Here is a 13300-nt window from a genome sequence, read left to right on the forward strand (position 1 = left end):
CCGAAGCCCAAGTGATGCAGGAAGCGCTTCTGGACGGCATCCTTCAATGCTTGGCTTAATGCATTCCAGTCAGACTAGGACATGACCTAGAGTTATGTGGTTACGTTTTGTGTCAATATGCATCCAAAACCACTTAAGTCAATCCAAAGTGGAAATATAACTGCAGTTTTACAAATTTACTGATGGGGGACCTAACAGATATGAAAGTAGAGTTCAGGCTGAACCAGACTGTTTATAACCTTGCTGTCTAATCTGATTCTGAGCTGAGCTTCCGACTTCATAGCTCTCAATCACAAAGACTTCCGACTTCCACCTCCGTAACATCGTCGCTGCCCCTGCCAAAGCCCATCTGCTGTTGAAACCCTCGTCTATGCAGAATCAACTATTTCAAAGTTCTCCTAGCCGGCCTCCCATTTTCCACCCTCCATAAACTTGAAGTTCATACAAAACACGACTGGCTGCCTCCTAACCTGCACCAAGTCTCTTTCACCCATCACCCCTGGACTTGCTGCCATACATCCACCAATGTTTGCTAAGTTAAAGGCGTTGCATAAATACAACTTGTCATCACATTTGTCTACAATAACAAAACTGTCTTTTTTAACCCCAGCAGTGTTACAATGAGTGAAGTTGAATTTCATTTAACATGCAAGATGTACATCTCAATAAGATGCAATAAAACTAATGCATTAAGGATTTAAGTTCAAATACCTGTCTGTATGTGTCTTGATGGTGTTCATCATTTCTGGAGTCGTAATACTGTTCGATGAAAGCAAAATACTCCGCCCGCTTCCGCTGTAGTGTGCTTTCTCTCCTTTCTACATTTGCAGGTAAATAACCCTAAAAAAAAAGAGCAAATAGGTACCAGTGATCGCATCCAGTGATCTTGAAGTTGCACAACCTCATTATTTTCAGATCATACAAATTAATTTTGCTCTAATTTATGTTCATTTGGAATGGGTGAAAGGAGAATCAACATCTGATGTAGTTTTCAAGTTGAAGGTTTAAAAGATCCATTTCAACAAAATAGATTGATCTACATAAAACAGAAAATCAATCACAAAGAAGTCATCGTCCTTGGCACACTGCAGCCTCCTGGCTGCAACATTGACTTTGACAGCCTCCCTATGTTTCGGCCCATTCCTCTCTTCTACTTATTACTTCATGGTGAGTTTTACTCCTCTTTTCTCTGCTTATGATCTTCGTTCATCATCCAGTATTTTTCTATCTCTTTCTAGATTTTTTCGACCTTCAACAGGTTGACAGGACATTAAATCCTTCAAATGCTTTTTTCTATTTTTTGGAACAAATATAGTAATTAAACTCACTATTCCTGCCCTTCTTACAGAAAATGATGCTACCCAAAGTCAGGAATGATATCTTAGAGAGTGATCATGGTGCATTCAATATTTTTCTCCAATGCCTCTATTCGGTCATACAGCTCCATAAAACTGTCTTTGTATAGTTCCATTTGTACCTTTCTGAATGCAAGCAGTTTACCTCCAGCAAGTTCTGTATGATTTACTCGGCTTCTCCACAAGCTGTGCTATACCTCGCATTGAAACCCATGCACGAGTGAGAAGTTGCAGTACTTACCCACTGGTTACCGACTAAATACGGCAGAAAATATTAGGGCTTGTCCATTCAAGTGTAAGTGAATTTTTAATGGCGTGATAAGTCTTAATTACTTCCAAGCAACCTCTCTGGCACTGAAAATTTACTTTTACAAGTGTGAACTTAAGAAATAGGAGCAGAGTAGGCCATTTGGCCCCTAGAGCCTGCTCCACCATTCAATCAGATCATGGCTCAACTCCACTTGCCCGTCCGCTCCCCATAATCCTCAATTCCCTTATTATTCAAAAATCTGTCTACCCCCACCGTAATTATAATCAACAACCCAGCCTCCACAGCCCTCTGGGGTAGAGAATTTCAAAGATTCACAACCCTCAGAAGAAATTCCTCCTCATTTCTGTTTTAAATAGGCGACCCCTTATTCTGAAACTATGTCCCTAGTTCTGGATTCCCCATGAGGGGAAACATCCTCTCTGCATCTACCCTGTCAAGCCCCCTCAGAATCTTATGTTTCAATAAGATCACCTCTCATTTTTCTAAACTCCAATGAGTATAGGCCCAACCTGCTCAACCTTTCTGCATATGACAACGCCTTCATCTCAGGAATCAACCTCGTGAACCTTCTCTGAACTGCCTCCAAATCAAGTATATCCTTCCGTAAATATGGAAACCAAAACTGCACGCAATATTCCAGGTGTGGCCTCACCAATACCTTATATAGCTGTAGCAAGACTTCCCGGCTTTTAAACTCCATCCCCTTTGCAATAAGAATAATTGCAGAATTGTATTCCAAGTTCTTCTCCAGGAACCTAATTTGTGGAACTTCTCATCTCCTTTCGTCTTTGCTCTCTCCTAAAATCTTGAGGCATTTGAAGTCCAGCTTTAATTTCACCTAAACAATACTTCCAATTTACCTCATCCTCTCTGTACTTTTCTCTCTTGGTGATGCCCTACATTGTGCGCCTTGGTCATTAATCTTAGTTTCTCAATTTTAAAAAAAAACAGCATTCGCTTCATCTGCAAGTCCATTCATCACATCAAGAACTTGAATTTTTTTGAAATCATTCCAATCTGAAGTCTTGCGTGAAGCATGATAATTTTATACTCTTTCACCAGTTACACACCCACAAGCCAATTTAAATAGCCTGCTTACCTCTGTAGCAGCTATGCATTTTGAAGACCCCGAGGTACTATCCCTTGATTTTCTTCCTTCTCCAATCATAAATTGAATTCTGAAATAACAGGCACTACTGCAGACACCAAAACTTTCTGCAGCGGGTGACTTCTGTTTCAGTATTAGATAAAGTAAAAGGTGCACAAAGTCCATATGGGGCTCGTCAGGAAAATCCAAAAAAGTTAAGTTATTTTGTGATGTACTTCAAGTGCCGTTAAATTATATTTGCCATCCTCTCTCCTGATGGCAGTCACTCATGTTCTCCAGCAGCACGACGATGGTCACACTTTGTGTGTGAACATCGGCAGTGAGCAATGTTCCCTTTAAGCCATGCTCCAGGGAACCAGCGCAGCCGGCTTTTCAAAGTAAAAACCGCGCATGCAGTATTTTGAATGGCCCATGTAGCCCCTTAAAGGGGCCGCGTGGCACCAAAAATATTTCGAGGGAACCTTGGCAGCGAACATTAGTAAGCTGTTCAAACATATAAGGCACTACAGCTAAATGCAATTTTGTCCATAGCCGATACCCACACAATTATAATTTCTGACAGGGATCATCAGATAACCACAAAGATGCCCGATTTATTTTCTCCTTCCTGGTCCAGCAACATTAAAGTTAACTTTTACATCCCCACAACCATTTGCCAGAAATCAATCAACACTGCACAAACCAGGTATCAAAACTGAAACATTACTGAATGGGATGGCTCAATACCACAAAATGCAGTGGATCTACCATTAGAGGAGCTCAATTGGTGCTTTAACATACTAAATTATTTGCGTGCTCATTATGGCACTCAATTAGGACTGGGGCAGTTTCATAAAGATCCATTTTTCTTCCAAGCCTGAGGAGATGACAACATGGTATTCAAGTAGCCGGACTGCAGCAAAGAGTATGGGCCCAAGTTTCCGATATCCACTAGAACGGTGCACCTCAGAGAGGCCCGCCTATTTTGTGGAATGAAAAGCGCGCCAAAAACTTACCTTGCGATTCTCCGAGTGCAACAGGCCTGTTCAGCAGTCAGCGCAACGCAGCACAACAGCAGGGGGGGGGGCGGAGCTACAGCCCTGGGCCAAAAAGAGTGCCGGCAGTTGCACGCATGCGCAGTGGAGTCTGCGCGCGTGCGCAGTAGCTCCTAGCCCCCAGATTCTGTGTGGGTGTGCTGCTGACTGTGTGGGAGGGGCCTAAAGCACGTAGCCCCTAGCCCTGGCCGAATGGGCTCCTGGAGCAGGCAGAGTGCCGATTTCCAGCCTGCAGCTCACAGCCCCTAGCCCTGGCCGGGCTCCCGAACGGGTAGGTGAGCTAGGAACTTTTTATTTTTTATTTATTGATTTACTTATCCTTTATTATTGATGATGGTTCTTTATTTTTAAAAGTGAAGTGTTTAATGCTTTGGAAAATCCCCTAACTTCCCTTTCCCCGCCGCCCCCCCCCCCCAAAATCTCTGGCTTACCTGCGTCTAATTCTAAAGTGTACGCAAGGTTTTTCTGAGCGTACAAAAGTCGACATTTACTCCGTTCTAAGTTAGTTTGGAGTACCGTTTCGGTGCCTAAACATGCAAAACAGGTGTAAGTGGCTGGTAATGCCCCCTTTTGAAAAAAAAATTGAACTAAAATGAAACTAAACTAACTCACTAGAACTGGAACAAACTAAATGCTGAGAATTGCGATTTCTAAGATACTCCAAATTAAACTAGTTACTTATCAGTCATCATCATCATATGCAGTCCCTCAGAATCGAGGAAGACTTGCTTCTGCTCTTAACAGGAGCTCTTAGGTGGCTGAACAGTCCAATACGAGAGCCACAGTCCCCGTCATATGTGGGACAGATAATCGTTGAGGGAAAGGGTGGGTGAGGCAGGTTTGCCGCACGCTCTTTCCACTGCCTGCGCTTGATTTCTGCACGCTCTCGGCGATGAGACTCGAGGTGCCCAGCGCCCTCCCGGATGCACTTCCTCCACTTAGAGTGATCTTTGGCCAGGGACTCCCAGATGTCAGTGGGGATGTTGCACTTTTTCAGGGAGACTTTGAGGGTGTCCCTGTAACGTTTCCTCTGCCCACCTTTGGCTTGTTTGCCAGGAAGGAGTTCAAAGTAGAGCGCTTGCTTTGGGAGTCTCATGTCTGGCACGGAGCTGATCAAGTGTGGTCAGTGCTTCAATGCTGGGGATATTGGCATGGTCGAGGACGCTATAATGTTCGTGCGTCTGTCCTCCCAGGGGATTTGTAGGATCTTGCAGAGGCATCGTTGGTGGTATTTCTCCAGCGACTTGGTGTCTACTGTACAAAGTCCATGTCTCTGAGCCATATAGGAGGGCGGGTATTACTACATTGTATTAAGTACACAGTTAATGTGCCTATCAGTTACTCTGAAGTAATTAAATGTTTCAATTTTGAAAATTTCATGAATAAATGTTCTAGTTTCCATCAAAGGGAATCAAGGCTCAAAATTTTAAATACAGCCGACAACTACACATTAGATAATGAATGAAGGTGACAGTACCATATCAAACTTTTAATTTAGCTTCTCGATTGCTTTGTTCAATAGACAGCTTGAAAAAAAATTAAAACCTCTCAGTCTTTTTACCAATTAGGATCGGACATGATTATTTATCACCACACAGTCTTCCTTTGATAAAGGCCGATTCCAACTCTGACAGATGACACCCGAGACCCGCCTGTCTTCCTTTATCACTGCTCCCGAACACCTAGTCACAAGGTGCTTCTTAATTGCTGCATAGAAATTCACAGCTGCATCTACGTAAACTGTAATTGGTTTAATGTCTTATGTTTTATAGGTAGACTCTAAAAGAGTTTCATCATGATGTATTAGTGGAATTCATCATTCAAACGAAGCAGGCAGGAAACTTTGAAAGGCAGTGCATATGGAACATTCATCTAGTATGCTCTTCAGATGTTTTAACATTCACATCTTGAAGGTGCCTTTGAATGACATTTAGGGTCGCTTTTGTATCTGCAATTGTAAAAACTGAACACAAAGACTACACAGCTCCAAAATCTATTCAGAAATTGAAAGACTGCAGTAAAATTTGGTGAGGAACTTAAAAATAAACTTTAGAAAAAACTTGCTCCTCGTTCATCAGAATACTTAAAAACATATAACTGTTCCAGGGAAAATTTCAGGGGAAAAAAATGAATGTATAACACGATAGTTCAAATAAGATTTCAAAATTTATCCCCGTGAGTATTTGTTTAAAAAAATGTTTTCACTCAGATGCAGTGCAATCTAATTAGTACTTGGTATCAGTTCTCCTGCCTGCCCGCCCCTAGCCCTGGCCAAGTGACCTCCCACACCAGTTGCCTGCTGCCTTCCCGGGCCAAGTTTGAAGATGAAGGTAAGACTTATTTCAATTTTTTATTTCTTACTGAATTCTTATTACTTTTTGTTTACAAGGTTTGGTAGTTTGTAAGGCTTGGTGGTTTAGGTGCAGGTAGATCCTCTCCACTTCCCGCCCCTATCCCAGGCCGAATGGCCTCCGATGTACTTACCGGCGCCGATTTCTTTAACCCTCCGCAAGGATTTTCTGAAGTAGTCACATACGCTGGCCTAAGTAGATTTGGAGTAACTGTTAGCTGGCAAAAGTTGCCTAAATGGGCAGAACTAGCGTAGGTGGCTGGTAATGCCCTCTTTTGAGAAAAAAAAAATGAAACTAAAAAAATCGTAACTAACTCAGTTACACTGGTGCAAGTTGACTGGGAAAAATGGGGATTTTTAAGTTACGCCAGAAAAACCAAGTTACTCCAAAAAAAAAGCGGAGCAGCTCCTGGCCAAAATTGAGCCTTAAAGCGGCCATCTACTGACAGAAGTGTGCAGCTGCAAGAGTCACTGGCCCTGAAATTCCGGCCTCTCCGCGCACCCGCCCAAAGAAGCCCCCTCAAGTTCCGGGTTTAGGCGCACGAAGTGCATGCGCCTGAACCCTGCACTTGTGATCTGTCAAAATGTCTTTTGACAGATCGTATGCATCCCCGGGAGAGGGGCCTTCATGGCGGAGAGTTGCAGTATTTGCCCAACTTTTGCCCAGCGAATGTCCTTCAAACTCTTACTTCAAAGAGTTTTAATAGATATAAAAAATAAATATTACATTTTTATATTAAAACCTCTTCTATGAAGGCAAGTTTATTGAACACTACTAAATATTAAAAACAATTTTTTTAAATTTTCTAATTTAATGCAATTTCTATTAATTTTTTTTTAAAGTGAAGTGTTTTTTCAAATTTATGTTTGTGTTTTATTTGTCATCAAGGATATTCTCATTGATTCTACATTGCGAAGCACTTACGCTCCTGGGATGCATGGGCCTCTGCGCTGAGCTGCACAGCTAAGCCTTAGACCCAAAGTGTTCGTTGGAACGGGACCACCATGTACATTTGGGTGTCCTAGTACAGGAAACAGAGTTAACATGCAGGTACAGCAAGCAACTGGAAATCAAATAGCATCTTGGCCTTTATTGCAAGACGGTTGGCATACAAGAAGTCTTCCTACAATTGTACAGGTTTTGATGAGACCACACCTGGAGTACTGTGCACAGTTTTGGTCTCCTTATCTGAGAAAGGTCATACATGTCTTCGGGGCAGTGCAACAAAGGTTCGCCAGATTGATCCCTAGAATGAGGGTTGTCCTATGAGGAGAGAGTGAGTAGATTAGACCTATGCTCTGTGGAGCTTAGAAGAATGAGAGGCGATCTCATTGAAACATACTAGATTCTGAGGGGGACTGACAGGGTAGATACTGAAAGGTTGTTTCCCCTGGCTGGAGAGTCTAGAACTAGGGGGCATTGTCTCAGGATAATGGGTCGACCATTTAAGACCGGTAAGAAGAGGAATTTCTTCACTCAAGAGGGCTGTGAAGCTTTGGAATTCTCTATCCCAAACGGCAGTGGATGTTGAGTCGTTGAGACTATTCACAGCAGAGATGGATAGACTTTTGCCCTCGAGGAAATCAAGGGATATGAGAATCAGGCAGGAAAGAGGTTGAAAGATCAGCCATGATCTTACTGAATGGCAGAGCAGCCACAAAGGGCCATGTGACCTACTCCTGCTCCTAATTCTTATGTTCTTATGTCACCTCCCCAACAACCCCCTCCCCGCCCCCCGAGGTAAACAGCCATGCCTGATGATAGGTTGAGACTGTCCAAACTCATACATTTGACTTTTAGAACCAAAGGAGAATTTCATTTCAGCAGTTTTGAGCTAGGTTTAAACACAGATCCAAGCACTGAAAGGCATCCCCAGTCCCCTTCTTCAAAAAAATATGTTGTTTAGAACCTTAGCTAAAGTATCAATAGGGGGAAAAATTGATTCACAATTAAAAGTCCACATAACAATTAATTTCCTTGAATGTGCTTACTACTGTATATAAACCTCTTAGCTATTAATGCGAAAATACACTTACTGAAAGAAGTTTCCATGTTATTGGTCGGACGTGTCTTGGGATTCCAGACCAGCTGAACTTCCTCAACTCTTCTGTATTAAAAAAAAACAATGATCATCATTAGATCATATCAGAAGTGCAATGAAAGAATTAATTTCTCATATGGAATGTTCACTGTTGGTTGAAAGGTTAGTGACTTCAATCACAAAACTAAATTAAGCAGCATTAAAAACCACTGTGGTGAGGGGGAGGATGAGGAAAAAGAGGAGAAAGAGGGGAAGGCGGGGCGAGGGACAGGAAAGAGAGAGGAGGCGGGGTCGAGGAGAGGGGGGGTCGAGGAGAGGGGGGGGGCGAGGAGAGAGAGGGTAAGTGGGGGGGGGGGTGCAAGGAGAAAGAGGGAAAGGGGAGACGTGAGGAGAAAGGGTGGGGGGGGGGGGGTGAGGAGAAAGAGAGGAAAGGTTGTGGAGCAATCCATCCCTTCCCTGACCCATTCTAGGCTGAAATAGACTTTTCCCAACCTTGGCATCCTATTTAATCCTGAGCAAAGATTCAAATCACATATCCTCTTCATAAAGGCCGCCAACTTCCACCTCCATATCAACATTGGCCTCCATTCCTACCTCATCCCATCAGTTATTGAAACCCTCAGCCATGCCTTTGTCACCTCCACATCTTACTATTCTGGCTCTCCGCCAAAATTCTGTTGTCCTTGCCACTCCACACCTGCAATTTAAAATTCTCAGGCTTGAGTTTAAATCCCTTCATAGCATCACCGCTCCCTATCTCGAACCTCCTCCAGCCCATCAAACCCCATCTCGCCCATTTCCCCCATCACATCCAAACACTTCATTACTCAAACTCTGGACTTTTATGCACCATCCCTCTCCTGGTGGCTGTGACTTAAGTCACATGCTCCAAATTCCCTGCCTAAGCATCGGCATTTTTCCATATCTGTCTTCGTCTTCAAGAGCCTATTTAAAACCCAGCTATTTGACCAAGCTTTTGGTCATCCCCAATAATATCTTTGGTTCAGAGTCCAGTTATTTCTGATAACAGCTCTTTGAAGCACCTCAGGATGTTTTTCTATGTTAAAGCCACTACACAAATACAAGTTGTTATTGGTATTGAGGGCCTCTGACCTCAGCATCCACCCTTTCTGTGTGTGTGTGGGGGGGGGGGGGGGGGGGGGGGGGGGTGGAGGAAGAGACGATGGAAAGAGAGTGAAGGGTGAAATGTACAACAACAGAGCAAGAGAAGGAAGGAAACCAGAGAGTTCACAAGGAAGGAGGTCAGCACAATGCTAAGTTTGGAAATGGGATAGAGATGGGTGGGGAACCCAAAAGGGAGGCGAGCACATCCTTGGGGATGCAGACGGGAAAGGAGCCCCCACCCCACCCACTCTCCCAAAATCACAACGTAGAAGCATTGGATGTTGCAACACAGGAACAGGCTATTTGACTTGTGAAGTCTATACCATAGTTAATCACGAGTGATCTAGTTTAATCTCACTCCATTTCTCCCTCTCCCTATTGCCTTGAATATTCTTCTTTTTGAAGTAATTTCTAAGAGAATTTATGAACTCGGCTTCACCAAAGGTTTATGACAGAGAATTCCATATTCTTACCATCCTCTGTAGGAAGAATTTTTTTCTTCCATTTCATTTTTTGTGATTTTCTTCAATGTCAGGTGACCTCTTAATCTTTCCCACTCCAATAAAAAAGCTTCAATTTTCAAGTTTGTGTTAATAACCAACACCTCATCCCTGGTAACATTCTATTCAATCAATGCTACATATTTTCTATTGCTTTCATATCATTTCTTTGATGGGGTGTGAAAAACAGTAAACAATATTCCAATTGCAGCCTCATGTAGTGGACAAGTTCTGCATGACCTTTGATTTGATACTCTATTCTAGATACAAATCAAGGATGGTTAACCTTTATGACTATCAACTTGTACTGCCAATTTTACATTGGATTACATAGGATATACGGCACAGAAACAGGCCATTCGGCCCAACCAGTCCATGCCAGCATTTATGTGCCACTCGAGCCTCCTCCGGACTTCCCTCACCTAAATCAATCCGCATAACCCTCTATTCCCTGTTATATCTGCACACCACTCACTCTGTTCCTGTTAAAGCCTTACCATTTCAAGTGTATTTCCATTCCCTATTCTTATTTCCAAAATACGTTGCTTCACACCACTCATCTCAACAGCAATATGTATTTTTAAGTTATTTTGGGGGACAAATAAATGGTCAATCACAGCATCCAAAGTAATTCACTAAGAAACGAAAAATGTTTTTGATATGCACGGTTTAAAAATGTAAAATACTCAGAATGGGTCTCGACAGATCATCTGGCCTTACTGACCGACATTTTCTACCATCACATGGGTGGGGAGAAACTCGCATGTTCACAAAAATTTAAAATCAGGCTGTACATTCTGCCACCTGCACAGGTCTGCAATAAAAGTATTTTTATTGGCCAAGCTGATTAACAAAACACAAAAATATGCTTATGGCAAATATAAACAGTTTTACATTATATCCTAATTTGCATATCTTGGGCATTTAACAAAAAAATTGCAATCTCATGCAATTTGCTCCAACAGTCACAGAATCAAAGTCATGGGGATTAATAGATGGAGGATAGAGTTGCCCTTGTTGACACCACAGCAAATTCTAACCATCAACAGGCAGTCATCTGAAACACATTCCCTTTATTTCTGGGAACTAGCTTCACACAACTTTGTTCCAGGATGTGAGCTTTGCTGGCAAGGTCAGCATTTATTGCACATCCTTAGTTGCCCTCGAGAACATAATGGTGGTGAGCTGCCTTCTTCAACTGCTACAGTCCTTGTGGTGAAAGTACTTCGTGATGTTAAGGAGGGAGTTCCAGGATTTTGACCCAGCAACGATGAAGGAACGACAATATATTTCCAAGTCAGGATGGTGTGTAACTTGGAAGGGAACTTGGAGGTGATGTTGCTCCCATGCACCTGCTGCCCTTGGTCTTCTAGATGGTAGAGGTCACGGGTTTGGGAGGTGCTGCCTAAGAAGCCGTGGCAAGTTGCTGCAGCACATCTTGTAGATGGTACACATTGCAGTCATGGTACACCGGTGGTGGAGGGGTGAGTGTTTAAGATGGTAGATGGGGTGCCAATCAAGTGGACTGCTTTGTCCTGGATGGTTTAGAGCTTCTCAAGTGTTGTTGGAGCTGCACTCATCCAAGCAAGCGGAGAGTATTCCATCACTCTCCTGACTATCACTCTCATTCTCCATGGTGGAAAGGCTTTGGGGAGTCAGGAGCTGAGACACTCGCTGCAAAATACACAGCCTCTGACCTGCTCTTGTTGCCACAGTATTTATGTGGTGGGTCCAGTTCGATTTCTGGTCAATGGTGACCCCCAGGATGTTGTTGGTGGGGAATTCAGCGATAATAATGCTGTAGAATATCATGGAGAGTGGTCAGATTCTAGCTTGTTGGAGATGGTCATTTCCTGGCACTTGTGTGGCACGAATGTTACTTGCCACTTATCAGCCCAAGCCTGACTGTCGTCCAGGTCTTGCTGCACGCAGGCATGGTGACTTCATTCTTTGAAGAGTTGCGAATGGAACTGAACACTGTGCAATCATCAGCGAAAATCCCAACTTCTGACCTTATGATGGAGGGAAGGTCATTCATGAAGCAGCTAAAGATGGTTGGGCTGAGGGCACTGCCCTGGGGAACTCCTGCAGCGATGTCCTGGGACTGGGATGATTGACCAACAACCACAACCATCTTCCTTCGTGCTACGCATGATTCCAGCTAGTGGAGAGTTTTCCCCCAATTCTCATTGACTTCAATTTTACTAGGGCTCCTTGATGCAACACTCGATCAAATGCTGCCTTGCTATCAAGGGCAGTCACCCTCACCTCACTTCTGGATTCAGCTCTTTTGTCCATGTTAGGACCAAGGCTGTAACAAGGTCTGGAGCCGAGTGGTGCTGGCAGAACCCAAACTGAGCATCGGTAAGCAGGTTATTGGTGAGTAAGTGCCGCTTGATAGCACTGTCGACAACACCTTCCATCACTTTGCTGATAATTGAGAGTAGACTGATGGGACGATAATTGGCCAGATTGGATTTGTCCTGCTTTTTGTGGACAGGTCATACCTGGGCAGTTTTCCACATTGTCGAGTAGATGCCAGTGTTGTAGCTGTACTGGAACAGATCGGCTAAATGTGCGGCTAGTTCTAGAGCACAAGTCTTCAGCTTGACAGTTGGGATGCTGTCGGGTCCCATAGTCTTTGCTGCATCCAATGCGCTCAGTCATTTCTTATCATGTCGAGTGAATCGAATTGGATGAAGACTGGCTTCTGTGATGGTGGGGACCTCAGGAGGAGATCGATATGGATCATTCACTCAGCATTTCTGACTGAAGATGGTTGCAAACACTTCAGCCTTGTCTTTTGCACTTGCGTGCTGGGCTCTGCCATCATTGTGGATGGGGATATTCACGGAACCTCCTCCTCCCGTTAGTTGTTTAATTGTCCAACATTCACGACTGGATGTGGCAGAGCTACAGAGCTTTGATCGATCCTTTGATTGTGGGATCACTTAGCTCAGTAGACTATCAGTAGTTTTCTTGAATTGGAACTGTTATTGGCCTAAATGTGTGTGTTGGAACATATAAAAATCATTCAAATTGCAGTTATATTCTCTGAAATCCTCTTTTCGAAAAAATTGTCTCATTTTTCATTTGTAAACAGTGGGTCATGCGAGACAGAAAACATTGACTTCACTGCCTTGGTGTACTCGTTTATCAGAATTACATTTTGTTAGAATTTTAAAAAATTTTTTAGTTGTAGTAACTCAGAGAAGGATAGAAGAGGAAACAATTTCAAGTTGTAATTAAAAAAAATTGATTTTGCTGGCAGCAGTACAATTAACTGGAGTAACTTTATGAAAATGCCCTGTGCTTTTTGAATAAACTAAATCAATGCTCATCATTACCAGCCATAACATTAATGGCAGTGCTGCCGAGACATTCACTTATCACCTTATGCTAACTTTGATGGCCTTTTGTATTATTTATTTCCAGTAACTACCTATATAAAGAAAGCAGTTGTTTTTAAAATGAAATGGGAAGCTTTTTTTTCCTGAAGTCAGAAATCAATTTAA

The 13300-nt window shown here is 43.0% G+C and overlaps 1 protein-coding gene across 1 annotated transcript in view; it reads right to left on the reverse strand.

Moving 5' to 3' along the window:
• The window catches only part of tbc1d22a (TBC1 domain family, member 22a), a 294045-nt gene that overhangs the window by 181427 nt on the left and 99318 nt on the right, over positions 1-13300 (reverse strand). Inside the window, exons 5-6 of the mRNA XM_070896745.1 lie at positions 8156-8226; positions 712-840 (exon numbers count right to left, since the gene is read on the reverse strand). Of these exons, the coding sequence (XP_070752846.1) occupies positions 712-840; positions 8156-8226 (200 nt within the window). The remainder of the gene's footprint in view (positions 1-711; positions 841-8155; positions 8227-13300) is intronic.

Source organism: Pristiophorus japonicus, chromosome 13, assembly GCF_044704955.1.
Source record: "Pristiophorus japonicus isolate sPriJap1 chromosome 13, sPriJap1.hap1, whole genome shotgun sequence".
Lineage (NCBI taxonomy): Eukaryota > Metazoa > Chordata > Chondrichthyes > Pristiophoridae > Pristiophorus > Pristiophorus japonicus.